Source organism: Fusarium oxysporum, chromosome 1 (genome assembly GCF_000149955.1).
Source record: "Fusarium oxysporum f. sp. lycopersici 4287 chromosome 1, whole genome shotgun sequence".
Classification (NCBI taxonomy): Eukaryota; Fungi; Ascomycota; class Sordariomycetes; order Hypocreales; family Nectriaceae; genus Fusarium; species Fusarium oxysporum.
In genome coordinates, this window is record NC_030986.1 from 6,455,481 (window position 1) to 6,482,095 (window position 26,615).

Genomic DNA, 26,615 nt, shown 5'->3' on the forward strand with positions numbered 1-26,615 from the left:
AGGATGGAGGTCTGAGAATGACCTCAGCCTTCTCAACACTTTAGACATCCCAACAAACCCGTACGGCAACACAATCGATCTTGCCTTTACTAACCTACCACTTGCTGAAGCTATCGTCGAGGACCATCTCGCCACCAGCTCTGACCACTTCACGCTCAGCCTGACTTTCCCAGACGTCAGATCGACTCCGGTGCAGCCAGGCAAGATTCGAGTGACGACGGAAGACGAGCTTAAACGATTCGTCGAGATCGTAGAGCTTGGCGCTACAGGAATACCCCTGACAGATTCGACCCCCGAGGAGCTGGACGAGCTTGCCTCTTCACTTGTGAGTCTACTAACAACAGCAGCAAAAGCGTCTGGGAGGCCCGCACGGAAAGGCGGACGTCCGGCTCCCTGGTGGACGGAGGAGTGCGCCGACGCCGCGGCTGCTTTTCGAGCCATCAGAAGAAGCTACCTGCTCGGCTTCAACCAGGATGTTCAGATCGCCAAAAGAGGCTTTCATCGTGTGGTCCGTCGGGCCAAGAGGCGCTATTGGCGTAACCTCATCGATGGCTTCTCCAGCAGTAGCGATGTTTTCAAAGCTGTCCGGTGGCTAAAGTCCCCAGGAGCCTTCCAGCCGCCACCTCTACAGGTCGATAACGTCGTGTATGAAAGCCAGATGGATAAAGCCAACGCACTCCGACAGGCCACGCTTGAACGAAGAACTGCGGAGGACGACATCGCAAACGCATGGACGCCAGTATTCCCACCTAGATCGATCCCATTCTCTCCCGAAATCTCTCTGGAGGAGGCGCAATATACGACTTGTCACACAGGCAATACATCCCCAGGGTCAGACAACATCACAGTCAAACTTCTTGAAGCAGTATGGCATACCATCGGTACACACGTCCGTCGTCTCTTCGAAAGATGCCTTACCATAGGCCATCATCCAAAACCATTCAAGGAGGCGGAGGTGGTCATGATCGCGAAACCGGGACGGAGAGACCTTACCGAACCACGAGCATGGCGACCCATCTCACTGCTCTCCTGTCTTGGTAAGGGACTAGAACGACTGATCGCGCGCCGCCTAGCATGGGCAGCCGTTCACTACAGCGTCCTTCATTCGCAGCAAGCTGGGGCGCTCCCTAAGAGGTCGGCAACAGACTTTGGTAACTGCTCTGGTCCATGATATTGAAGAAGCGTTTGCACGCAAGAAGGTGGCGACTATAGTCACAATGGACGTCCAAGGTGCTTTCGACACCGTCATGCGCAACAGGCTCATCCTGCGTCTTCGTGAGCAAGGCTGGCCTAATCATCTGGCTCGCTGGGCCGGCTCCTTCATGGGCGGCCGGTCGGCGCGTGTCAGGTACCAAGACACAGTCACGCTCTCTTCTCCCCTTCAGTGCGGCCTCCCTCAAGGGTCGCCGGTATCGCCAATCCTCTTTCTGCTCTACACTGAGCCAATCTATCGATTAGGGAACCCTCAGGGTCGCTTCGGCTATGCAGACGACACGGCCATCCTGTCCGTAGGCGACACAGTAGACGAGACTTCTGCCATGGCATCTAGATCCATCGCCGAGATGGTGCGATGGGGCGCGGAGAATGGCGTGTCCTTCGACACGAAGAAGACCGAAGTCATGCATTTCTCCCGCAGCAAACTCAGGACTGCGCCGGCAGTACGCCACGGCGATGTCGAGAAATACCCTGAACCAGCTCTACGCTGGCTTGGTATCTGGTTGGATAGCAGACTATCGTTCCGAGTTCATGTCGAGAAGTGGGCGGCTAAAGCGAAGGCAGTGGCCTACCATCTACGGGGCCTCACTAATACGATACACGGCCCTCGGCTGAGCGCCGTTCGAAGTGCCGTCAGAGCATGTGTTGAACCAGTGCTGCTTCACGGCTCCGAGGCGTGGTACCCGGGCAGGACCAGGCCACGGTGGAACCAGCCCACGAAGGACCTACTATCCAGTAATCAGCACCTCGTACAAATAATGACCAAAGCTATGAACCAGGCGATGAGAGCTATACTACCTGTCTGGAAGATAACACTTACTGCCATCCTACAAAGAGAAAGCGGTATACCACCAGTCGACCAACTGCTCGAAGTAAAGCGACTTAGATTCTCCGCACGACTTAAATCGTTAGATAAAGCTTACCCTCTGGCAGGCCGAACGCGCCTGCCACGCCGGCCACACCAACCTACTTACCATGACCTCATCAAGCGAAGATATCAGATATAGATAGAAAACGCCTTTAGGACACGTCTTCGACGCACAGACGAACTCTTGGCATCCTATACGCGGCCTAAACTTATCTATAAAGAACAGATACCTCTGCTCTAGATAGCATCGAAAGAGAAATCGGCCTTCGCCTTTATCCGCTGGGTCGAGTCTCTCGACTCGCTCACCTTAGTTGTTTACTCCGATGGTTCTCTGTCCTCAGAAGGGGTGGCCAGCTACGGCTTTACCATTCGCCAAAACAATATCATAGTCTTTGACGGATCAGGTCGCCTTAGACCTGCCGAGGTCTTCGACGCTGAAGCTACCGGGGCATTGGAGGGCCTGAAGGCTGCCCTAAACCTGCAAGGTGCAGTAACACAGAGCATCTTTATCTGCCTAGATAACCTCGCGGCCGCCACTTGCCTGCGAGGTACACCCTCCGACTCCTCCTAAGACGTCTTTCTCGAATTCCAGGCTCTGGCAATATCGCAGGGAGCCGTCCAGGTCCTTTAGGTGCCAGGACACACCGACATTCCCGGCAATAAACAGGCCGATAAACTGGCAAAAGCAGCATCATCACTCCCTAAGCCCGAAGATACTTAACTAACGCTGGCTTATTTGCAAAGGATCATAAGACAAAAACCAAAAAAAGCATTCGAGGCGTAGTAGTCTACCTCCGCCCCTAAGCAGTACAACAGACTTAACCTCAAGGCAACCATAGGCTGTCCGCCGGAGCTCTTGCTCCTGCATGCAGCCTTGCACCATCTGCTGGCAGCGAGGTCCCTCCATGGGGATTTCGCCACGTATTATGAGAGATTCGACTACGACGACGCACGCCTAGTCTATTCATGCGGCCGACGCAAAGCACCGGATCACATCTTCTACTGCAGAAAGGTACCGCCGCGCCATCGGTTGAGGCTAGCACCCTCGCCGAATGCAGTAGTCAATCTAGCAGTAGGAAAAGACTTCACCAAGTTTATCGACCTATACAAGGACAGTGAGTTCTTTGGCAAGATTTGCCCTCGCTATTAGGCGACGATAACAAGAGAAGCACTCGCAACTCTCATTCCTTCTTTATCTTCCACGTATTTCTGTTATTACCTTCCTTTCTTTCTCTTATATATGCTCACGGCCAGATGAAGGGCGTTGCAGCGCCCCTCGTCTGGCCGGGACTACTTCAAGGCAGCCTCAGACTGCCATATACACAGGCTGATCTCAGCCTCCCTGCCTTCAGGCTCCAAAAGCGGCTGCAATATGTCAGCTACGCCTTGTCATCCCGCTGATGGGTAACAGGCTTGATAGGACGCGCCATTTATGCCGATGATATGCTGGATGGAGTGCGGTTTACTGATGCGTTTGCAGAAATTGGATGCCATGGGGGAGACTAATTTCGCGTTGCAAATGACTAATCCTTTATAGCCAATAGTATTTCTGTAATTAGTGTGTAGATAGATTCCGATTTCTCTAGCTTAGCACGTCCTGTGCTTCATTAGGAGACTTTTAGGGCCGACGGCCCCCCGGACGAAAAATATACATAACATAACATAACATAACATAACATAAATAGTCAAAAATCTAACAAAAATATTTTTAATAATAGTATAGTTAATATTACTATAATATATTTTTAAAATATTTTTAACTATTTTCCTTGTAACGTACATAATAAGCGAGTGGACCAGACAAGTGAGTGGACCAAAAATCCCTCACCCTATAACATTTCTATTTAATCAATTGATCCTCAACCATCAATCATGTCTCAATCAAATAAAGAGGCAAATATCATTCTTGCGCTTCAGGCCTATCAAAACAACCCAGAATTGGGTCTCTATCGCGCAGCTGAGATATACCAGGCCTCCTATGGTTCACTCTGGCGCCGAACCCATGGCATTTCTTCTCAATATAACACTACACCTAAGTCACGGAAACTATCTGATCTAGAGGAACAAGCTATTATTTGATTTATCCTTAACGTAGATTCGCAAGGATTTCCCCCGCGACTACGTAGTATTAAAGAAATGGCTAACCGATTACTTGCCAATCGCGACGCATCACCTGTCGGCAAGCGCTGGGCCTCTAACTTTGTCAAGCGATATAAAGAGCTTAAGACATGTTTTCATCGGAGATATGACTACCAGACGGCCAAATGTAAGGATCTGACTGTTATTCGCAATTAGTTCAGGCTTATACAGAACGTAATTGCAAAGTATGGCATCCAATTGGATGATATCTAGAACTTTGAAAAGACTGGCTTTATAATGGGCGTGATTTCAAGCGGTATAGTTGTCACTGGCTCAGAGAGGCGAGGAAGACCAAAATCAATACAGCCTGGAAATCGGGAATAGGTTACAGCGATCCAAGCGATTAATGCAGAAGGCCAGGCAATCGATCCATTTATCGTGGTTGCAGGCCAATATCACCTTGCCAATTGGTACCAAGAAAGCAACCTCCCGGCCACTTGGGCCATTGCCACGACCCAAAATGGCTGGACGGATAATAAGACGGGTCTTAAGTGGCTAAAGCACTTTGATCGATGTACAACTAACCGATCAGTTGGTGGCTATCGTCTTCTAATCCTTGATAGCCACGAAAGCCACCATTCGACCGACTTTGAGATATATTGTGAGGAGAACAGTATCATCACACTCTGTATGCCACCTCATTCTTCCCACCTGCTTCAGCCCCTTGATGTCGGGTGCTTTGGGCCGCTAAAAAAGGCATATGGTCGAGAAATAGACCGTCTAATCAGAAGGTCTATCACCTATATTTCCAAAACCGAATTCTTTCCAGCCTTTTACAACGCTTTTCAAGCTGCTATAACTAAGGAAAATATCAAGGGAGGTTTTAGAGGAGCTGGACTAGTTCCTTTTGACCCGGAATATGTGATCTCCAAGCTTGATGTGCAGCTACGGACTCCAACGCCTGCCAAGGAGGTTACTAACCCCTCAACCCCTTGGGTACCTAAGACCCCACAGACTATGCTTGAGGCTAGATCTCAGTCTGAATATCTTCAGAGACGAATTAGAAGTCATAAAAGCAGCTCCCCAGAGTCAATTCTAGGAGCTTTAAAGTCTCTTGCAAAGGGAACAACAGCAATAATACATGAGAATACCTTATTACGAGCTGAGATACATGATCTTCGAGAGGCAAATGAGATACTTAGCCGGCGGCGTAGGGCAAAAAGGACCCGCCTGCAGAATAGAGGGAGTATGACTATACAGGAAGGTCAGGATCTAATTGATCAGATGGATGTAGATATGCAAGTATTGGCCGAATCATCGAGAAGTGGTGGTCAAGGAAGTTCGGCGCGACCGAGGGTTCGGCGCTGTGGAACTTGCGGCAAGACCGGGCATAATGCAAGGACCTGTCAGGAGGGTATTGAGGCCTCTGGTAATGAGTATGGTAATTAAATTTAATGAAATAGATTGTCTGTTGTATTTCTATCGTAATATTTATTTAGAAGGTTCAGATATTTGGTCCACTCGCTTGTCTGGTCCACTCGCTTATCATGTACGTTAGTGGCTTTTTTATTTTACTTGCTGAAAGAGGGGTTATGCCGAAAGAGGGGTTGTAGATAGTATACTCTATCTTGCCCCTTAGCTATTAGTCTATTATATACAATGTGAAGTAAGTATCTATAACTAGTAGTAACTTGCATAACTAAGTGTCTAAGATAATGCAAACCCACCGAACTCAGGCTGGAGCTCTATGTTCCATCCGTAACAAAGGTGTTTATGCCATGAGAAGGCCATATTAGCCACACCTTCGGTCATACTTACAGGGATTGTTTCGTTTCAGGGCCCGGATGGTATGTCGCTCCGACAACAGAAACAGCTAGTCAGGGCAATTCATCCCCAAACCTTGCGTGGTTTTTCCACAGCCAGTCGATGTGACAGGGTCGTTGGCGCATGACAATGTAATCGGATGGTGCATGAAACATTGATCAGGATTTGTATCAAAAAGTGTGTACCGCAAATGCTTCCAAAAGTCATAAGGTTCTTCACTTGCTACCGGTACATGAGCCACCCGGAGCTCTGGAAATACTCCGCGTTGAGGACCCCTTTACTATATAGAGTAGGTCGATCGTGGGCGTCCCTGCAAAGCTAAGGGTGCAGTATTCTCGGAGGGTTGACATTAAATCGCGCAGTTTCTAGAAGCTTTTTCGCAGATCCTTCCTACATTTGGGCTCTAATTTCATCTCCTCACATTCTAGTAAGCGAACCAACATGAGAATAACATGGCGACGTAACATTATTTCCAGTTGACCAACAGGTTATGCACTCCAGACACTTCCCCGCATACCCTCATCTTCCTTCCCGTTTTTGTATGTAATTCCGCGGGACATGCAGGATCGTCGGGCTCATGGCACTACCCGAGTTGTACAACAGAGACTGAGGTGGGCTGGTGGCTAGGGTCTTCACATTAGTCGGGCAACCGGGACTTGTTTGAGTGAGAATAGAAGTGGTTTATCATGCAATAAGTATGGATACTCCAATACCCACAGCGTGCCAGCTTGGTATATAAACCTCAAAAGCGGCTGCTTCAATGTTTGAACAGTAGCAACATTTCATCCTCATTCAGTCTTCTTCATTCTTACCTACCACCAAATCATGGCTTACGAGCATCGTCTCGGGGCCTTTTCCCCAACCCCTGGAGCAAAGCTCTTCAAGCTGGCCTTTGTTTTCATTCTGGCCTGTCTTGCTCAAGCTGATGACTTCCGCCCTCTCTATCACTTCGTCCCAGACAAAAACTGGATGAACGAGCCTAATGGTCTGATCAAGATTGGATCCAAGTGGCACCTCTTCTTCCAGCACAATCCCAATGGTAACTTTTGGGGCGACTTGAGCTGGGGTCACGCCACCAGCACAAACTTGGTCGACTGGACTCATCTTCCTGTTGCCATCTCAAGCGCCAATGGTATACAGGCTTTCACTGGCACCTCCTTCTTGGATGAAGCCAACACGTCTGGGCTGGGAACCTCTAGTAACCCACCGTATCTCGCGTTCTATACTGGATACTTCCCCAGCAGTGGTGTGCAAGACCAGCGGCTTGCGTACAGCTTGGATCAAGGAGAGACCTGGACCAAGTACAGTGGGAACCCCATTATCTCGCAAGAGCAAGAGAAACCGCACGATACCACAGGAGGGTTGGAGATACGTGACCCGAAAGTGTTCTTCCACAAGGGCTCGAAAACCTGGGTCATGGTCCTTTCCCACGGAGGACAAAACAAGCTGTCATTTTGGACGTCTCCTGATGCAAAGGCCTGGACATGGAAGAAAGACCTGAAGGCGGGCGACGTCCCTGGGCTTCCAAGTGGCGTCAAAGGTTGGGAGGTGCCCGACTTCTTTGAACTTACCGTCAAGGACACTTCCGACACCAAATGGGTCCTGTTGGTCACTCCAGCCGAGGGTTCTCCAGCCGGTGGCAACGGAGTTTTTGCAGTCACTGGATCATTCGACGGCACCACATTTTCCGCTGATGCAGTTGACTCAACCAACATGTGGCTCGACTTTGGGCGTGATTGGGACGGCGCTTATAGTTGGGAGAACGTGCCTTCTTCGGATGGGCGCAAGATCCTTGCCTCGGTCATGAACAGCTATGGAGTTGACCCACCAACCAACACTTGGAAGGGGATGCTGTCGTTCCCGCGTACCCTGGAGCTACAGAATATCAACAACAAGCTGCGCTTTGTCCAGAAGCCCGTGAAAGAGATTGACTCAGCCAGTACTTCGCTCGTCAAGTTGACCAACAAAACACTTGAGCCTGGTTCCACGCTCCTGTCAGACACTCGTGGAACGGCTTTGGACATTCAACTCTCTTTTATTCCCTCCGCCGGGTCTGTTCTATCTCTGGCAGTCAGAAAGGGAGGCTCGCAGCAGACTCTTATCAACTACGATCAGTCCAAGTCGGCTCTCAGTGTCAATCGCAACCAGAGTGGAAATACCTCTTTCAACCCGAATGCAGGTGGTACTCATACAGCTACCTTCTCGGCTGATTCTGACGGTACTGTCCATGTGCGTGTATTGGTAGACACGTGCTCGGTTGAAGTCTTTGGTGGCTTGGGTGAGGTCGTTATCTCCGACCTCATTTTCCCCAGTGAAAGCTCGGATGGTGTGGCTCTCTTTGCAAGTGGAGGAAATGTGGTGGTGAAGTCAGCAGAGGTTCGCTCCCTTGCTTGATTCTTGAAGTTGGATGACGATTATGTTACTTGAGCTATGCTGTCCTTTTTATTTCCTTCTTTTCTCTCTCTCCTTTCTTTCTTTGATCGCTCTTTCGGGTTTCATACTTTTTCTGGTCGGAGTGGGCGGTGATCAGTGGAGTGGCTCGCGTGTCATGTCGCGCCGTCCTTCCTTATCAATCCTAGCCCGTTTATTTCTGTTCAGTCGTTACCGCCATTAGCAGTCGAGTAAAGGAATAAGACTACGTCATGACAGTCAATGCTCTCGTTTAATCTGCCGCGAGTGATCTCCACTCGCTTTCGTTATAAATGCTCCAGGATAACAGTCACTTTCTGTAGAATAATGGAGCAGGCATCCAGGGTCACCTAACTTTGCGATGAAGATGTGATATTATCTTAATATCGTAGATAAATGCGTTTGTCGCCAGTTGAAAATCGCCGCGTTGTTCTTCAAAAACTTCCGTAGACTTACGATGTGGTGATATGTACTCATAAAATGACATGAGGAAATGGTGAAAATCACAAGATGCTTAAATTCAAAGTCTTCTTACTACATAATTTGCTACACTCTATCTACAAGCCCTGTATCTGAGGCTCTAACTGCCCTTGGTGGGCAAGAGACCGGACTGTTGTCTGCCTTCTCCAGATGTTCCACTGTCACTAACCTCGAGCTTTCGACCGGGCAAATAACGTCAAAGTGGACAAGGCTTGACCCTGGGGGCTGTGCTTCTATGTGACTTCTCGGTCTGCTGAATGGCAATGGATAGTTCTGCTCCATCTTATACCGACTCAGCTTATCCAATGCAGTTTTGAAGTCGTCGAGAACGATGGTATCGGTAAAGCATTTAAATATGAAGGCGAATTTCCAAAACGGGTTGATGTAGCCGATGGGAATCACAGGCGTAACAGAAAAGAGATCCACAGTGATAAAGATAATACTAAGGGTCATGCTCAGAAGCAAGAGACCGAATCGAGGAGATACGCGGACGATTTCGAGAGGTTTGAACTCGTACCGGTATTTGATGTTCCAGAACAGGTTGAGGGCGGTGAATATCCACCACGGGTCACTGATAGAAGTGTAAGTAAGTTGTGCGTCTGCAGGGATTTCTGGGATGCTTACCGACAGACAGCCTCAAGAGGTCGAGTTGAGACAAATAGACGAGAATAAGGGGGGTTAAAATAGGTGAAGTTGGCATAGATCTCCAGAACCCAGTAGGGCTGGACTAAGATAATAGTACTAATATATATGGTGTTATATCGTTTGGAAAGAAATGGTTTGTTCTTGAGCCAAGCGATGACGTTGTGTAGATTCCATGAGATGACGAGGAAGATAGCTGTTGAGGAAAGGTACCATCCCCACGTTGGCGGATCGAAAAAGGTAAAGAAGCCGTTGGGCATGGCCAAGAGAAGCTTGTTCAATTAGTGACATGACCATGAAACATCAAAAGACGAAAATGCTAACCTCAATCAGAATGAGTTTGTGCAGGAGAACACCACGGCGCATATTGACAAAGGTAATGCCAATCATAATAATCAAGGCCCCGATCATACAGCCCTGCGACCATGCCTCAAGGGCAACCTTGGCTGGACTTGAGGGCCTTGCGCCATGCTCAGACATTGTGTGTAAATGGGTCGAGTCATTACAGTATGAGGCAGAGGAGGTGACCAAGCAGCAGGTAGCGAGGAGATGGGTCAGGGTGGAGACGGGGTTTATTATACAAATCAATGAGCCTTTTATTACCACGCCTTTGATGAGCCGCTAAATCAGTGTCAACATGTGGTTCGTCTACTCTTGGGACAGGACCAGGTTTTAGTGACCATCTACAGGGTTAGGCTGCACCTTCCCCATGGGGTTAGACGAAGCTACGGTATTAGGGTGGCACTCTTCTCACATGATGGTTGCATGCTGATCCTACCCCAAGTGTTGTGATGGGTGCGTCGCAAGGATTTACCTACGTCCGTCTCTCCGGGTGGCGGGTGCTGACCAATTGGACTAGCGAAAACAAAGTATGAGAGAACTTAGTCGACCAGTGTCACCGGCAAGGGGAGCTTAAATTTAGCCCTGCGGCTGATTCCAGCACTTTCACGGAGAAGATTTGGGGAAAATGAAGAAAGATTGGTGTTCTCTAAACTAGATACAAGAATCTACCCCGTGCCTCTCTCTGTGCTTCTCTCCATGTCCAACACTCATAAACCTACCCTTCGCAAGACTTTGCTTAACACCAGCTGGATCCGAGAGGCGTCAGTGCAACAGACTGCACCGCCAAAACGCCTCCATTTGCAACTATACTAATTTCTTCCGACTCCTGATACCGAGGGAAGATGTTTGCTGAAAAGACTGCTCCATGTCCCGTGAAGATTTCGAGCACAGATCGATCGAGGAAGATGTCCAAGCTGAACTTTTTATCATCGGGCTTAGCAACAAAAGCCTTCCACTTGCCTGGCTGACCATAACCCGCGTTGGTGGTATCCAGAGTGAGACTTCCAGCACCTCGATCAAAAGTCAGTAGCGCAGCTTCGGGGTCTGACTTGAAGAGCGAAAGAGTGAAGGACGTTGCATCAGATGAAGCGAGATCGACGGAAATGGTGAGTCTGGCGCTCTTGGAGCTCCCAATCCGCAGACCCTTGGGTGTGACCTTGGTTCGTCCCAGTTTCTTGGTTGGGCCCGATGCAAGGGACTTCAGCTCTGGAATCGGGCGATGGCCCAGACCACCATCCTTGCGGATGAAGAGCTCGCGAGTGATCGACTGCTGTCCAGCCCACCCGTTAACACGACTGGGCCACTTGGGGCTAGGCCAGTTTGCCATCCAGGTGATGGCTAGATCACGGCCAGATTCATCCTTGTACCACTGCATAGCATAGCTGGCAGGTCCTTCATCAAGAAGACCACGCTTCTCACTAGTGAAAGTTGTGCCATTGTACGTTCCAGTCTCGTACCAGCCAAGTCCGTTGCTACCGTAGAAGAGAACCCATTTGTCTTCGAGGGGAAAAAAGTTAGGACACTCCCAAAGCTTTCCGTTGCTTCCGTCGCCAGCGTACAAGACACCAACGTAAGACCACTTAACGAGGTCGTCAGACTCATACAGCTGCACTTGGCCGTAGTCTTCTTTGGTGGCGCCAATGACCACCTTCCACTTGTTGTCGGTTGGGTCGCGGAAGACTTTGGGGTCTCGGAAGAAGGGATCTTCTCCCTTTGGAGGGCCAGCAATCAGGGGTTTCTTGGCAAGATTGAACTTGCTGCCATCTTTGCTAGTCGCTGTGATGACACTCTCTTGGACCGCGTCAGGGTGGTAAGCGAGATTGATATAGTCGGTAAGAACAAGCCGCAGCTCGTCCCTCTTCTTATCGACAACCGCACTACCGGTAAAGCGGCCGGAATCGTCGCTTGAGTTGGTCACCTTGGCAGGGTATAGAGCGACAGGCTGCTCACGCCAATGAACCGCATCGGTACTCTTGGCATGAGCCCAATGCATGGGACCCCACAATGGAGCCTCTGGGTAGTATTGACTAAACAGGTGATGGGTCCCACGGAACTCGGCTAGGCCCGCGGGGTCGTTGATCCATCCTTGGTATGGCGTGTAGTGGTATTGGGGTCTGACAGGATCCGCAGCGTACGAGGAGCAAGCGGAGGAGCCCTGAGGGGCTTGGTTCGCCTGACCGAAGACGTTGAAAGTAAGGCCCTTTCCATCTCCAAGAGCATCACAGCCAACACGAATATCATCAACGTTGATGTGACCCCATCCCTCTTTAGCACTGCTATCGTGCACAAGGATGTGAACCTTTTGGCCTTGCCACTTACTCGTGTCCCAAATAATGCGGATAAGGGCTTCGTCGTTGGTAGCAGTCTGCTTGAGCAGGATCCTGCCATCCTTCTCTCCTACAAGAGCAACGTAGAGATTCTCAGGATCATAGCCTCCTCCTATCAGAAAGCTCAAGACAGAACTGGCTTTGAACGTGCTTGACTGGAGTTGGCCAACAGCTGTCTCCCCAGCTTGCTTGAAGCCCAGAAGAAAGTTGTTTCCATCCTGATGAAAAGGACCATCCCAGTACGAGACATCACTGGAAATGGAATTCTTGCCAAATGCAGTGCCGTTGACTACCTTCCAGCCTTTGAGGTTCCCAGTCTCGAAACTGGGATTCTCAGGGCCGGGGTAACTTGCAACGTGACAGTCTTTGGTATGGGGTAGGGACGCCGCAGCAGCAACAGAAGCCGCCAATGGCACAAGAACAGAGTATAACATGATGAGGAAGACCTAAGCGAGCATATAAGAAGAATATGATGAGGATGTTGAGTAGTGATAGCGTGAACTGACTCTGGAGCTAATTATTCGAATTCGAGGAGGTTTATGAGCTCTTATATATGCCAGGTCGAGGCTTTGTTGAGCATCTAAAGATAATGGTCTGAACCCATACGTAGTAGCTCATACCCATTACTCGACGACGGGACATAGTTACCGGAAACAGATGCTTGAAATTGATGCGGGGAATGAACTTGGCTGTTGACTTACAATGAAGCTAACCGGGACACACTAGACATGCATCCCCAAGTACGACAGGGAATGCAACACCAGTTCGTGATGCTGAGAGACATTTTGGCATCAAATGATTTGATCTGCACAGCTGCATCAATCGCGATGCCACTCAGAATTGACGAGAAAGACTCCACGCGATGCTACCCTAGTATCCCAAAACCTAGTCAAATTTCATATAGTTCTTGCAAGTGATATCAAGCACGGATCAGAATTCTGCTCGAGCTCTTGATCTTACCACTTAAGCTCGGCCGTCGTTCTGATTTTGGGTTGTCAAACCAGGCCCAAGCCAGCGCGGAGAACAAGTTTAAGTCCGCGACGACACCCGACGGTGGAGATGAATCGTCTTGGAAATTAAAGCTGTGGGGAAAATGACGATCAGCGTGCAAGGGTAATGAAACCAATAGCGCATATGCAATACGCATGGGACCACCAAACAGGCTTACAAGGAAAATTATCCTTGCTGGGATGCTATTGCGGAGGAATGTTTGTCGCTCCGCGGAGTGACTGGCACCTCTTAATATGACGTTTGGAGAACTAGCATGGGTCACAATGTTGTGTTGGAACGAAATAACTCAGGAACTAGTAAGCGATGCATCTTCCAGCGGATTTCTGGAAGGTAAAGAAGGCGGGGGATAAGCTTAACATCCAGTTGGGCGTTGGAGGTGACATCGACTTGACTCACTTGAGATGACGGGCGTCACATCATCCGTGATTGCCGGCCCGACAAGATATCCCCTGTTGATCGATGCCATGGGGTCACTTTGAGGATCCCTGTAGTAGGCTACATGCATATATCCACCATCCCTTTGGGGAATGCTCGAGTGGTGCGGGGAAGCTTCAACACCATGTCTTACTCTGTGCGGAGTTGTTGCGTGTGGAGCTGTCTACCAGACCGCTTTGATCGACTAACGGACTCCCCCATGGGTGACATGTTGCTTAGACCCAACACAGCTTGATGTAATTGCCGATCCTCGCGAATCATATGTGATAAGGTGGCAGCAGAGTGATAACCCTGCATACGAGTTCCCTCCCACCATCCATCCAACCCCACACATAACATGATGCGTCCCTGGGTGTCTTCCCCGGCTACTGTTGCATTCTTGGACTCAAGTCGCATGGAGATGCATGCTTCTGCGGAGATTCGGTGCCGCCGGCGCGTTCTAGAAGCTATCAAGATGGATGCTTCCTCGCCCGCCTTCGCTGCGAGAATTTTTCATCCTTGTCGTAATCACATGTGATGCTGGCACGCTCATCAAGCCCTTGCCTTGATCAACCAACTTTCGAGGGTCTTGTCGGGGCGATAGCAACGAGCGCTAACTGGTCCCGCCTTATCCGAAAGATCCGGGGCAGGTTCTGCTTTCTTCGCTCATGCTTCAAGGCCAGTTTAGGCAAGGTATGGGGATAGACGATGAGTGGAAACCTCGAATATTCTGACTCGTCTTTGTTTTCTCGACCATTGTAGTGTAACCGAAGAGATTGGACGCGCCGTCGATGTTGTCTCAGCCCACATAGTCTTGCTTTGTTGACAACTAACAACACAACACATCTTATTATCGCTGCCCACTATATAACCGCCGTGATCCCTTGACGAGGTCCACCTTCACTTTGACTCTCATCCCAATCTACCCTTCTCCTGTCTCATTGTTAGCCCTTACCTCACAAACACTCAACCCCATCTTATCACTCCCAACATGGGGAAACTCGCCCTTGCTAAGCCCCAGGATGAGGCTGGTAAAGCATGGCCTGCCATCGCCGTGGGCTTCTTTGTAGCCTTTGGTGGTGTTCTTTTCGGGTTTGTAATGCTGTTCATGATTTGAATCGGTCTGTTAGCTAACATTTCCACTTTCTAGCTATGATACAGGCACTATCAGTGGCATCTTGGCCATGCCCTACTGGCAGCGCGAGTTCAGCACTGGTCACGTCGATGCTAACGGAAACCCCAACGTCAGTTCCTCTCAGGAGTCTGCCATCGTATCGATCCTGTCTGCGGGCACTTTCTTCGGTGCCCTTGCCTCTCCTCTCTTGTCTGACTGGATTGGCCGTCGCCCTGGCTTGCTCATCTCGACCTGGGTCTTCAACCTTGGAGTTGTCTTGCACACTGCCGCTACTGATATCCCGCTATTCCTCGCTGGTCGATTCTTCGCTGGCTTTGGTGTTGGTCTCATCTCTGCAACTAGTAAGCTCTTGCTCTGCTCCTCGAGAAGTAATGCTAACCCCGTTAGTCCCCCTGTATCAGTCCGAAACAGCGCCTAAATGGATCCGTGGTGCAATTATCGGTTCCTACCAGTGGGCCATCACCATTGGACTTCTACTTGCTGCCATCGTGAACAACGCCACTTCCAAACGCGACGACTCAGGCTCCTATCGAATTCCCATCGCAGTTCAGCTACTTTGGTCACTGATTCTCTTCGGCGGAGTGCTCTTCCTCCCTGAGACGCCCCGCTTTCTGGTCAAGAAGAACAACTTGGAGAAAGCAGCAAAGTCATTGAGCCGCCTTCGAAGATTGACCCACGATTCTCCAGAGATCACACAGGAGCTGAATGAGGTTATCGCGAACCACGAGTTTGAGATGAATCTCGGTAGTTCGTCGTACCTGGAATGCTTCAAGCCCCCCATGCTCAAGAGGCAGTTGACAGGCATGGGTCTTCAGGCCTTACAGCAGCTGACTGGTATGTTCCTCTCCATTTTGGTTTCAATTGTTAATCAATGACTAACTTGTGTGCAGGAATCAACTTCATTGTTTGTTTCATTTGATCAACTTGGATAACTCTGATAGCTAACAGGCTACAGTTCTATTACGGCACAAAGTACTTTCAAAACTCGGGTGTTTCGAGCGGATTCGTCATCTCTATGATCACTTCAGCCATCAACGTCGCATCCACAGTTCCCGGAATGTATGCCATCGACAAATGGGGACGCCGACCGATGTTGCTATGGGGTGCCATTGGCATGTGTACCGCTCAGCTCATTGTTGCCGTTTCTGGTACTCTGTCAACGGGGCAGTATGATAATGGAGACATTTTCGTCATGAACATGGGCGGACAGAGAGCAGCTGTGGCTTTTGTCTGCATCTACATCTCTATCTTTGCTGCTACCTGGGGCCCTCTCGCTTGGGTTGTGACGGGTGAGATTTTCCCCCTCAAGACGCGTGCCAAGTCTCTCAGTATCACGACGGCTACAAACTGGCTACTCAACTGGGCTCTGGCCTACTCCACCCCGTACATGGTCAACTACGGCGACGGCAACGCAAACCTTCAGTCGAAGATCTTCTTCATCTGGTTCGGCGCTTGTTTCCTGTGCATCGCTTTCGTTTGGTTCTTCATTTACGAAACGAAGGGGCTCAGCTTGGAGCAAGTCGACCAGCTCTACGAGGAAGTTTCCATTGCTCGTAAGTCGGTTCATTGGATTCCTTCAACTTCTTGGGAGCTTCGTCAGGATCACAAGACCGGTGAAGTAGGCAAGGCGGAGGAAGTTGATGAGGGAGCTTAGCCTACCAACTTAAGCATTCAACCTGAGTCAGGTCGGCCTAACCAGACCCCTGAGGGTGAATGGTGAATGGTTGAAGCTGAGAGGATTTGAAGATTCTACATCAGCTACTTGAGGGTGTGTCTGGGACTATGGTGTGTTTGATATATTGGGAAGTGGTGGACTCTTAGCTAGAATAGAAGTCTTTAACCGATAAGTGAAGAATTTACTTCTATATCATTCTCTACGCATTTTTGTTCCTTGTCTAATCCAAATACCGATATACTATAAGTACTTCCAGTTCACAGTAACAGCAATAGCAAATACGCTCACTACTTTGCTCCACCGGGCGAAAATCCATCAGATATGTTAAGAGTGCGGCCTTATATACCATAACGGCGAAAACTTGGCAAAAATAGCAAAACCAAATTCACATTCAGGATCAAGATTAGAATCGACTGTATTTTAATATTCCCTTGGTCTTTTAACTGCGCGGCCTGCGCAAGTCCGTACAACTAGTAACCCTTCCGCCTCTGAATTTGAGCCCTCATCCTCTTCTACTCCTCCCACCTCGATCACATCCTCGACAGCCTCTATCTCTTCAGCTGCTTGGCCTGGCTCAGAAATAGTATTACCAACCACTAGAGCCTCTGCTAGTGTCATGAACTTCATGTTAGGATTCGGTATTGCCTTTCTCTTCTTGCCTCTGCTTAACCGTCTGACTTCCTCCTCTAGACTGGCTACTCTTGAGCTTAGCGAGGCGATCTTTGACTCTTGCGCTTCAAAACCTCTCGATATCACAGAATACCGTCTTCTCGTTGAGGTACTTTTGTTCTTCCCCAGATCCCTGATATGACGGCTGGTCTTTGGCGTGTTATCAGAGTCGCGTTGCCTGTCACTGGGGCCGTCCGAAGTAGGCGTCGTTTCCTTCTTGTCTGACTGAATTTCTGGATGCATGAGCGCTTTCCGTCGAGAGATCGGCCAGTTCCTAGTCACTCTCCAGCCAGAAAGGATATTTTCTTCGTCATGCCCACTTCCCTGGCTTTGACATAGGCCTTGATAAAGTTGACCTTGTCCACCGGGGCAGAATCGGTCAGGCTTGTCAGTTTTTGAAGTTCTTTACGATAGGCAGCCTTGGAGACATTAAACACTCCATTATCAAATGGCTATAGACCGTGAGAGCAGTGGGCTGGCAGGTAACAACAATATACATTGTTCAAAATGCACGTAGCCATCCACTCATCCTGGATTTTGAGTTAGCGACATTTTTTATTTAGAAGACTCAGAACAGGCAGATACGCACGGATACGTGGCTTCTATGGCCATCTAATATGATAAGCCTCGCATCGGACTCATCTTCCGGTTGTGTTTAGGGAAGATAGACTTCTCTGAGCCACTCAATTGCGATATGGTTGTCTGTCCAGCCGTTATCGGACGTGATATAATACCAGTCGGCTACCTCCTTGAGCTCTTCGATAAACCACTGTTGTTGAAGTTCTTTGCCTTTAAAGATAATCCCCGGTTTCAGAAGACGACCAGTTGCAGTTACGGCTTCGAGAAAGCTAGTCCAAGTATAAGACTAAGAGCCTTTGAGGAAGGCCTTCCTCTTGGGATCGCTGCCGCCGATAACCAAGGAATCCAAGCCTGGATTCGCAATAGATTAGCTGAATCAATAGGTATAACGACAAATGCTTACCAAATCCAGCCATTATACCGCCCTCGTCAACATTAACTATATTCTCAGGTTTAATCTAGCCATATTCTCTCTCCCGAATATCAAAGTACCAATTAACGGCGGTCGGGGTAAAACAATTAAACCTCGATGCTTCTTGGCGTTTTCCTATCTTGTTCTTTATGGATAGATGGCGTTTCATGAACCTGGTTAGCCAATATACACCGATAGGCCGTTCCCTGCCTTGTTGTCATAGGAGGGCAGCGACGGTGGCGCGAACTTGACTATGGGATGGAGCATAGCCTAGGGCCTCTTGCCGAAGTATCCAGGTAACCAACCTGGCCTCTTGAGACTTGGATAACAGCCGGCTAGGATAGGTGACTTCAGATTTAGGCGGTATGCCTCTTAGTCGATCAGAAAGAGTGGTCTGAGGCATGCCATGCTTCTAGGCGGCCTCATATTGCAAGAATCTATTCTCTGTGACATCCAGCATAGCTTCGATAACATTATCCTCTGTATAAGGTAATTGAGGCATTTCTAGCGTGGTTTTGAGAGGCTGGTGTAGATAAAAATCTGCTGAGACTTGGCGGAGGGAGGTTGATAAGGGAGGCGTTTTGAGACATTCTACATTAGTTCTGTATGGTTATACCGCAAGCGTCACTGGAGAAGGAATATTAAAATATTAAATCTTATGCAATTTTAAATACGGCAGCTATTTTCCCACGCTAATAGCTTTACTTTTGGTCAAATACTATGCAAGTGAAAAACCGCATTTTGTATAGGAGACTATTTTTTTTGCTGACCGGTAGAGGGGTATGACCGAGTGAGGGGTACTGCATGGTATAGCACGAGATACTTAATAGCAGTTAAGAGCTTATACTTTTCCATTTCTATAATAGGAGATACTATTCTAACTAATTGGCAGGTATAGAAGGAAAGAATGATACAGTGTAGGACTACTCGCCCAATAGGATGGTTTCCGACGCCTTCTCGCTCAACATATAGACCCCAATAACCGGGAAAGCCCCAGGAGACCTGGGGAAAGCACTGGCATCGACGACTCTCAAGCTAGAAACACCACGGACACGGAACTTGGAGTCCAAGACTGCGATTTTGTCAGATTTGGGGCCGATGGCACAAGTGCCAATGACGTGATGACCGAAGATATTTTCGCGAATGAAGTCTTCATCATTGTTAGTAACAGAGCAGCTTCCATCGGCACCAACAGTGCCTGTGCATGGGGGCCAGGAGATATTGTAAGGAGCGAATGGTGCCTGGACGCGGTTGAAAGCACGGCGACCCCAAGCGAGGAACTCCTTGATAGCGGCTATGTCGCCTGCGGCGCCCGTGCCGTTGAAGTGTCGAAAGTTGATTTCAGGCGTCATGGTTGGATCGGCCGAGCGAAGCTTGAGATATCCAGCCGTGCTGTTGCCATGTATATGGACGCTGTGCATACCCCAGGTCGTTGGGGGATCATCCCACGATTGTCCCGTGTTCCGAGGCCAAAAGCCACGGAATCCAAAAGAACCGGGGAAGATGGCAATGTCACGCTCGTCGTTGGTGGTGTAATTAGTCTTGAGGAAGCCCAGTTGCATGAGACTAGGCTGAACGTATGGTCCCTGGCCTTGACGGTAAAGTGCAAGACATGGGTCGCCAGGAGCCCTAAAGGTGCACTGGGAGCGAGGACCGCCAGGAGCAGCGGAGTAATCGAAGGCCTGGGCACCGTGTCCAATGACGGCAATTTCGTTGTGGTCTTGCATGTTACGGCCAACACCTGGTACATCGGCGACGACGGGGATCTTCAGGGCCTTGAGGTCTGCAGCTGGTCCAATGCCGCTGAGTAACAGCAGCTGAGGCGAACCGAATGATCCACCACTGAGAATAACCTCTTTTCGAGCTAGGACCCGGCGTGACGTCTTCTTGACTGTCGAGTTATAGCGGAGGTCACCCTGAAAGACGCTTTTGCCTTCTAGGTAGTCGAGACCAATGGCGCGAGGCACTGAGCCTCCTCGAGGCTTGTCAAAGAGGACCTTGGTAGCGTAGGAGTTGAGGCGGACCTCCAGGGGGTACTTCTTACTGCCTTTCTCGTCAACGGCGCGCAAAGTATCGAGCACTCGTGTCCTTGCGCTGTAGCGGGCCCAGGTGGTATTGGCATGTTGAGGCGCTCCCACGAGCCCTGTCATCTGGTCTCGGTCGGGGTTCAAGACTTGGTTAGGGTCAGTGTTTAGGATGTTTGCCAGGTCCTCGGGATCTTGGCCCGCCTCGGCAGCCATGGCCTTTAGAACTGAGGTTGCTTGAGGTGAAGAGAGAAAGACGGCCCCGTTACCCAAAATCGTCTCAAGATATCCGTCGAAGCCGTGGCCTGGGGTACCACGTGGGCGGTATTGATTCTTCTCCAACTTAATGAACAGGTCCCCCATGTGAGTAGCACTAGGATTTGGTGCGTTAGCTTACTAATTCCCTAAAGATCACAAGATGGAAAGAGTAGAAGGGTTTGGGGATAACTTACTTCCATGAGTCATCGCCTGTGAGGTTTTTGATATAGTCCCAGTCGCTATTGGCGGGAAGGACAGTCAGGGCAGAGTTGACAATAGACGATCCTCCGAGTGTAGCGCCACGGGGATATTGGATACCAACAATCTCTGCTCCCTCAGGCGCAGAGCTTCCCGGACCAACCCACAAGTTTCCGTTTGGAAGCCTCCAGGTAAGATGTTGGTACTTTTTCGTCAATTCGAGATCGTCGTAATGACGAACCCAATAGGTCCAAGTCAGAGCAGTTGTATCTGCCGTGTTTGTCAACGCAATGGCGTTCGTGATCATAGCATCACTGGCGTCGTCGCCAGCCTCGAGCAAGAGAGTCCTGAAACCAGCTCGGGCCAGATTGACGGCCAATGGGCCACCTCCAGGACCGGAGCCGACTACCACATAGTCGTAAGTGTCGACCGAGTTGGCGGTCGTTGCCAATGCAGAGACGGTGCTGGCCATAAGCAGGATACTGCCGAGGCTGGAAGCCGCCTCCCAGGGGCTTACAAACCGCATGGCTGTTTAGAGGTGCAGATGCTGGATATGTTTGCGAGAGAGATCGTTAGAAGACCACTTGGGGTTGAAAGATGAATGTGATGAAGGATGAAAGCTCGAGATAGATGGAGGACACATCCCTTTAAGTACATATGGCATGAGGTATTAGCCCCACCCACAAGATGGACATTACTGTAGGGAAGCTGGTTCAAGTCGTAAATTAAGCTTGACTCTCTTAGACCCCAGTCTGCTGCTATTCCGATCGTGCACCGTGAAGATTTACCTCTGGATGACTAATGTATAACAGAAGTTGAAGTCGGATGTCCGGATGCCAAGTCCCAAGTATATTGCAAGCGCCGGGTTTTGAGAAACTAATATCCAATAAAATCTCACTTGGCCCCTGAACTACCGGCTCTTAACGACATTGTTTCCATCCCACATCAACTTCGGCCCCTATCTTCCCTCGAGCCAGAGTCCTTCCCGGCGATAGGAGAAAATCCATAAGTTAACGCCGTCATTTGAATAATACTTCACAGACAAGATTAATCAGTATGATCTCATCTGCTACCATTCGCCATTCCCGTCACAGATATACAACTCGCCGTGATGACATTTTCCCTATTTTCGGCCTAGTGTGTCTATCACCGAAGTTTAAGGGTATGCCGTGGTTTTATCCTAGCTCCGCTCAATGACATTTTTTCCTCCTTTAGCCTAGCCCACGGGGCGGGGTTTACACATAGTGCTAACCCTTGTCTAGCTCATGTTAATTGACTTTGTTCAGTGCATGTCACATTTTGATTCCGGGATAACCCTGCAGAGAATACCCCATGATGACCGTGCGTCGCATACTTTCTGCAACAAGCCAAGTTTCCCAAGCATTAGAGGTATGGGTTTCGAGGAGACTGACTATGCTTTGCTCTGGGTCTCCGACATACTGCATCCGCTGTTGTAGACGACGGATGCTCTGGATAAAGAAAGGTTGTGTGCGCTCCGCATCAGCCCGTTGTCCAACATCGCCGTCAAATAAGCGAATAATTTGCATAACACTAGAGCCTGAACTGAAGACAGGATATCTATATCGCAGTCTGACTTCTCTATGAATTCCATTAACTGATCCGCATACTCCTGAATAGTACTATAAACCAATTGTTGATTTGTTTCGGACTTTCTGTCGTAAAGTGCATAAAGTGCCAGAATTTCCCGCAAGGACTTTGGGATATGCTTTTCTAACAACCTCCTGTGAATAAACCGAGTCTGACCGTGAAGGACGAGGAGTGTGGGAAACGACTGGAGACGTTGGACAGCATAGACAATCCGATGCTGGTATATCTTGCCGGCCAGAACACTCCGGGAGCATCGTTCAGAACCAGTTGATCAGGAACCGAAAAGGCCTCGATGTTGTTGGAAGTACCAAGGTTTCCCCTCACATCATGATTAAAGTTACTAATACACAGAAAATTCGAGAACTCAAGGATAACTCAAGTATAAAAGACCTTGATGGTTCTTGAATAGAAGAACAATGAATAACTGAATTATTCCACACAAGTGCACCCGGCATGACTGCGCATCATAACAACAGATGTTTGCCATTGCCTCCTGCCAATCCAGGTTATAGTCAGGAAAGGGTGGCAAAGTGATGTTTTCTGTCTCACCTCCCGCACCTACTGTACCAATTACTGTTGAATAGGTGCTGGGGTGTCACAGGCAAGCAGGGATACTTTAAGATTATGCATCGAAATGGTAGAACCTTTCAGGGGCAGAATTTTACATATAATATAATATGAATATACAAATCTGTATTAATAGACCAAATACGCGTAATGTATGATAAATACTACCTCTAAGGAGAGAGTGCTGCTTAGGTAGGTCTTTTAGGGCAGCTAGGGCCTTTTCTAAGATAGCTAGCTTGCCCTGTAAGAAGTCTCTTCTGGGGCGTATAGGGCCTATATAGGTGCCTAAAGCCCTGATTCCTTCTAATTTTAGGTCTTTTATTGTTTTTTCCTGGACTTTAGCTAGGTTAAGCTGAACAGGTAACCTATCTAAGACCTTCCTTGTTACGATCCCCGCGGTTACGTCACGTGTACCCCACATTTTCAACTCTTAATCCACCAATCACGCCAAGACCGACAATACATGGACCGACAGCGCTCCAGGAATGCATCGTTCTATAACCGACATCGACCCTCGATACCATCAGTCCTTACATTATCATTCTAGTATATAGAACACATTTATTTGCACTTTCATAGATTCTAGCTTATCAGCTATTAATAAAACTTCTTTATATTAATTAAGCCTAACGTGTATGATAAGCAAGTGGGCCATCCAAGTAAGTGGGCCAAAAATCCCTCACCTTGCAACATTTTTATCTGATCAGATAATTCTCAACCACCAAGCATGTCGAACTCTTCTACTGAGGCTAGAATGCTTCTTGCACTTCAGGCCCTTCAAAATAACCCCAAACTAAGTGTCCGACGCGCTGCAGATACATATGAAGTTCCTCGCAATACCTTACGTCGCCGCCAGAATGGCATTCAATCACGACGCGATACTACCCAGAAATCACGCAGACTATCTAATCTAGAAGAAGAAATAGTAGTTCACTTTATTCTCGACCTAGATTCGCGAGTGTTTCCTCCGCGACATTCTTTTATTGAAGAAATGGCCAATTCTCTCCTCGCTGACCGCAAGGCGCCACCCGTCGGCAAGCGCTGGGCTCATAACTTCGTTAAACGACAACCAGAGCTCAAGACGCATTTCTTTCGTAAATATGACTACCAGAGGGCCAAATGCGAAGATCCAACTATTATTCGCAACTGGTTTAAGCTCGTACAGAACATAATCGCGAAGTATGGTATCTAATCAGAGGATATCTGAAACTTTGATGAGACTGGCTTTATGATGGGTGTTATCTCAAGCGGCATGGTCGTCACAGGTTCAGAAAGGCTTGGAAGACCAAAATCAGTGCAGCCTGGGAATCGTGAATGGATTACAGTCATTCAAGCGATTAATGCGGAAGGCTGGGCGATCGAGCCGTTTATCATTGGAGCGGGCCAATATCACCTTGCCAACTGGCATGAAGAACCTACCCTCCCAAACGGCTGGGTTATTGCAACGAGCCAAAATGGCTGGACAAATAATGAACTAGGCCTTGAATGGCTAAAGCACTTCAACCGATGCACAACTGACCGATCAGTTGGTTCTTATCGTCTTCTGATCCTTGATGGCCACGAAAGTCACCACTCCGTCGCTTTTGAGAAATATTGCCAGGAGAATAATATCATCACGCTCTGTATTCCGGCTCATGCGTCTCATCTACTTCAGCCTCTTGATATCGGGTGCTTTGGGCCACTAAAGAAGGCATATGGTCGAGAAATAGAGCATCTGATCAGATGCTCTATAACCTATATTTCGAAGACCGAGTTCTTTCCCGCCTTCCACGCCGCCTTCCAAGCCACTATAACCGAAAAAAATATCAAAGGGGGTTTTAGAGGAGCTGGGCTTGCTCCTTTTAACCCGGAAAGCGTGATCTCAAAGCTTGATATGAAGCTGCGGACTCCAACGCCTTCCGAGGAGGTTGCTGAACCCTTAACCCCATGGGTTTCAAAGACCCCAAAGACAGTTCTTGAGGTCCAATCTCAATCTGCCTACTTACAGAAACGAATCAGAAGACATCATAGCAGCTCTCCAGAGTCACTTATTCAAGCTGTGAAGTGTTTTGAGAAGGGAACAAGCACAGTCATGCATAAGCTAGCCTTAGTAGAGGCTAGGATGAATGACCTTGAACAAGCAAACGAGATACTTAGTCGACGCCGAAGGGCAAAAAGAACCCGATTACAGAAAGGAGGGGTGATGACTGCAGGGGAATCAAGGCAAGTAGTTGATCAGATGGATGTAAATGCGCAGGTAGTGGCCGAATCGTCGAGAAGTAGTGGTCAAGAAAGGTCGGCGCGACCGGACGTTCGGCGCTGTGGTGTATGCGGAAAGACTGGGCATAATGCAAGGACATGTCAGGTAGTGATTGAGACGTCTAGAGGAGAGTATAGCGAGTAGTTTTAATTAATTAGATAGTTTGTGGTGTTTTTATTTTATTTTTTATCTTAAGGGTATACAAGAAGTGGCCCACTTACGTGGATGGCCCACTTGCTTATCATACACGTTAATATATATTAAATCTATTATTAAGTGATATAACGTATACGATAAGCGAACGCAACGGATAAGCGAACGCAACAGCGCACTGTACGGCTAAAAATAACTTACCCTATAACAATTTAATTCTTAAATAAAATATCTAAAAATCAAGAAAAAATATAATTAAGCTTAGTATAATTATTTATTATAAAAAGTATTTTTTATAAACTTTTAACTATTTTATTTTATTTAGAAAAGCTTAGCTATACAGTGTGAAATGTATTTTTAATTAAAACTATATAAAATAAATTAGTAAAAAATCTAAGAAAATTTGTATAACTTATTCTATATGCTATATATAGTCTAGTAAAATTTTAATTATTTTAGGCTTAAATTAAGATTTTTATAAACTTTTAAAAAACTAAGTATAAGGTGAAAAGTGGGCTGTTGCGTTCGCTTGTCTGTTGCGTTCGCTTGTGTCAGATATAGGGGTCTATTGTGTGTATTCCACTCTCTGTCCGATAGTTGGGTTGGAACCCTATTTCTATCTGTTCAGTAATGACCAATCTAAGAGGTTGTTACAGTGCTGAGACAGCTCTCTGACCGGTAGTTCGGTCAGCCGGTTAGCCGGTCTCATTTTCACCAGTATTCAACAGCTTGTCTGTTGCGTTCGCTTATCGTGTACGTTAATACTATACCATCCAGGACCACTTAATGGACACCCCCACTTAATGGACCACCAAAATTTCGATCCTCCCATACAAAATCTAAATTTTCGTGCACACAAAAACAGGCCGCGTTATCAATCAAAACCGAAGTTAGTAAAGAGACTCTCCATAAAATTGATCAAATTTTACTCTCTGCGTGGTTTTTTGATCTCCCGACCGCTCCGTGTGCGCTGGCAGTGCTTTGTTACGACCCTAAAGTTGTCACTTTCGTCCTCTGATCTGACACCCACCTCAATCACCGACTCGACCTCCTCGTCCACATCCATCTCTATTTCTGCCTCCTTTGAGTTAGGAAGAGATTCTCCAGCCGCTAGAGCCTCCGCTAGAGCCATGAATCGTCGGTTCGGGTTCGGTACCGCCTTTCTTTTCTTCCCTCGCCGCAGCTGGGACACCTGCTCCTCCAGCCCAGTAATCCGCGCATTCTGAACGGCTACCTTTATCTCTAAAGCTTCTAGCCCCTTTGCGATCTTACTGTACTTCCTCCTGGTCGGACGACTTCGATGTTTGGCCAAATCTCTCACCTGGCGGCTCGTTTCCGGCGTATCATCTGAGTCCAGATGAGGAGGGCTGGGCGTCTTGAAGCCTTCCAGCACTTTTTCTTTATCCGGTTGAATTTCCGGATGTGCTAGAGCTTTGCGACGGTTTATAGGCCAATTTCCAGTAAACCTCCAGCCGGATAAGATAATC

At 48.4% G+C, this 26,615-nt stretch overlaps 5 protein-coding genes across 5 annotated transcripts; 2 read left to right on the forward strand and 3 right to left on the reverse strand.

Annotated features, from left to right (window-relative positions):
- The first annotated feature begins 6,781 nt into the window (after positions 1 to 6,781).
- FOXG_15097 (inulinase) lies at positions 6,782 to 8,648 on the forward strand. Its single transcript, XM_018395169.1, has one exon. It carries the CDS (start codon positions 6,812 to 6,814, stop codon positions 8,378 to 8,380), a length of 1,569 nt encoding a protein of 522 aa, XP_018255647.1. The 5' UTR covers positions 6,782 to 6,811; the 3' UTR covers positions 8,381 to 8,648.
- A 293-nt stretch (positions 8,649 to 8,941) lies between these two features.
- On the reverse strand, positions 8,942 to 9,997 carry FOXG_15098 (uncharacterized protein; the record flags this gene model as incomplete). Its single annotated transcript, XM_018395170.1, has 3 exons — positions 8,942 to 9,446; positions 9,500 to 9,789; positions 9,842 to 9,997. The coding sequence occupies 3 exons, from the start codon at positions 9,995 to 9,997 to the stop codon at positions 8,942 to 8,944; spliced, it is 951 nt and encodes a 316-aa protein (XP_018255648.1).
- Positions 9,998 to 10,595: 598 nt separating this feature from the next.
- FOXG_15099 (uncharacterized protein) lies at positions 10,596 to 12,620 on the reverse strand (the record flags this gene model as incomplete). The annotated part of the gene is made up of 1 exon (XM_018395171.1): positions 10,596 to 12,620. One exon carries the CDS (start codon positions 12,618 to 12,620, stop codon positions 10,596 to 10,598), a length of 2,025 nt encoding a protein of 674 aa, XP_018255649.1.
- A 1,982-nt stretch (positions 12,621 to 14,602) lies between these two features.
- On the forward strand, positions 14,603 to 16,627 carry FOXG_15100 (uncharacterized protein; the record flags this gene model as incomplete). The annotated part of the gene is made up of 5 exons (XM_018395172.1): positions 14,603 to 14,703; positions 14,762 to 15,087; positions 15,134 to 15,580; positions 15,637 to 15,650; positions 15,702 to 16,627. 5 exons carry the CDS (start codon positions 14,603 to 14,605, stop codon positions 16,398 to 16,400), a joined length of 1,587 nt encoding a protein of 528 aa, XP_018255650.1. The 3' UTR covers positions 16,401 to 16,627.
- A 2,377-nt stretch (positions 16,628 to 19,004) lies between these two features.
- On the reverse strand, positions 19,005 to 21,087 carry FOXG_15101 (uncharacterized protein; the record flags this gene model as incomplete). The annotated part of the gene is made up of 2 exons (XM_018395173.1): positions 19,005 to 20,478; positions 20,558 to 21,087. 2 exons carry the CDS (start codon positions 21,085 to 21,087, stop codon positions 19,005 to 19,007), a joined length of 2,004 nt encoding a protein of 667 aa, XP_018255651.1.
- Positions 21,088 to 26,615: the final 5,528 nt, after the last annotated feature.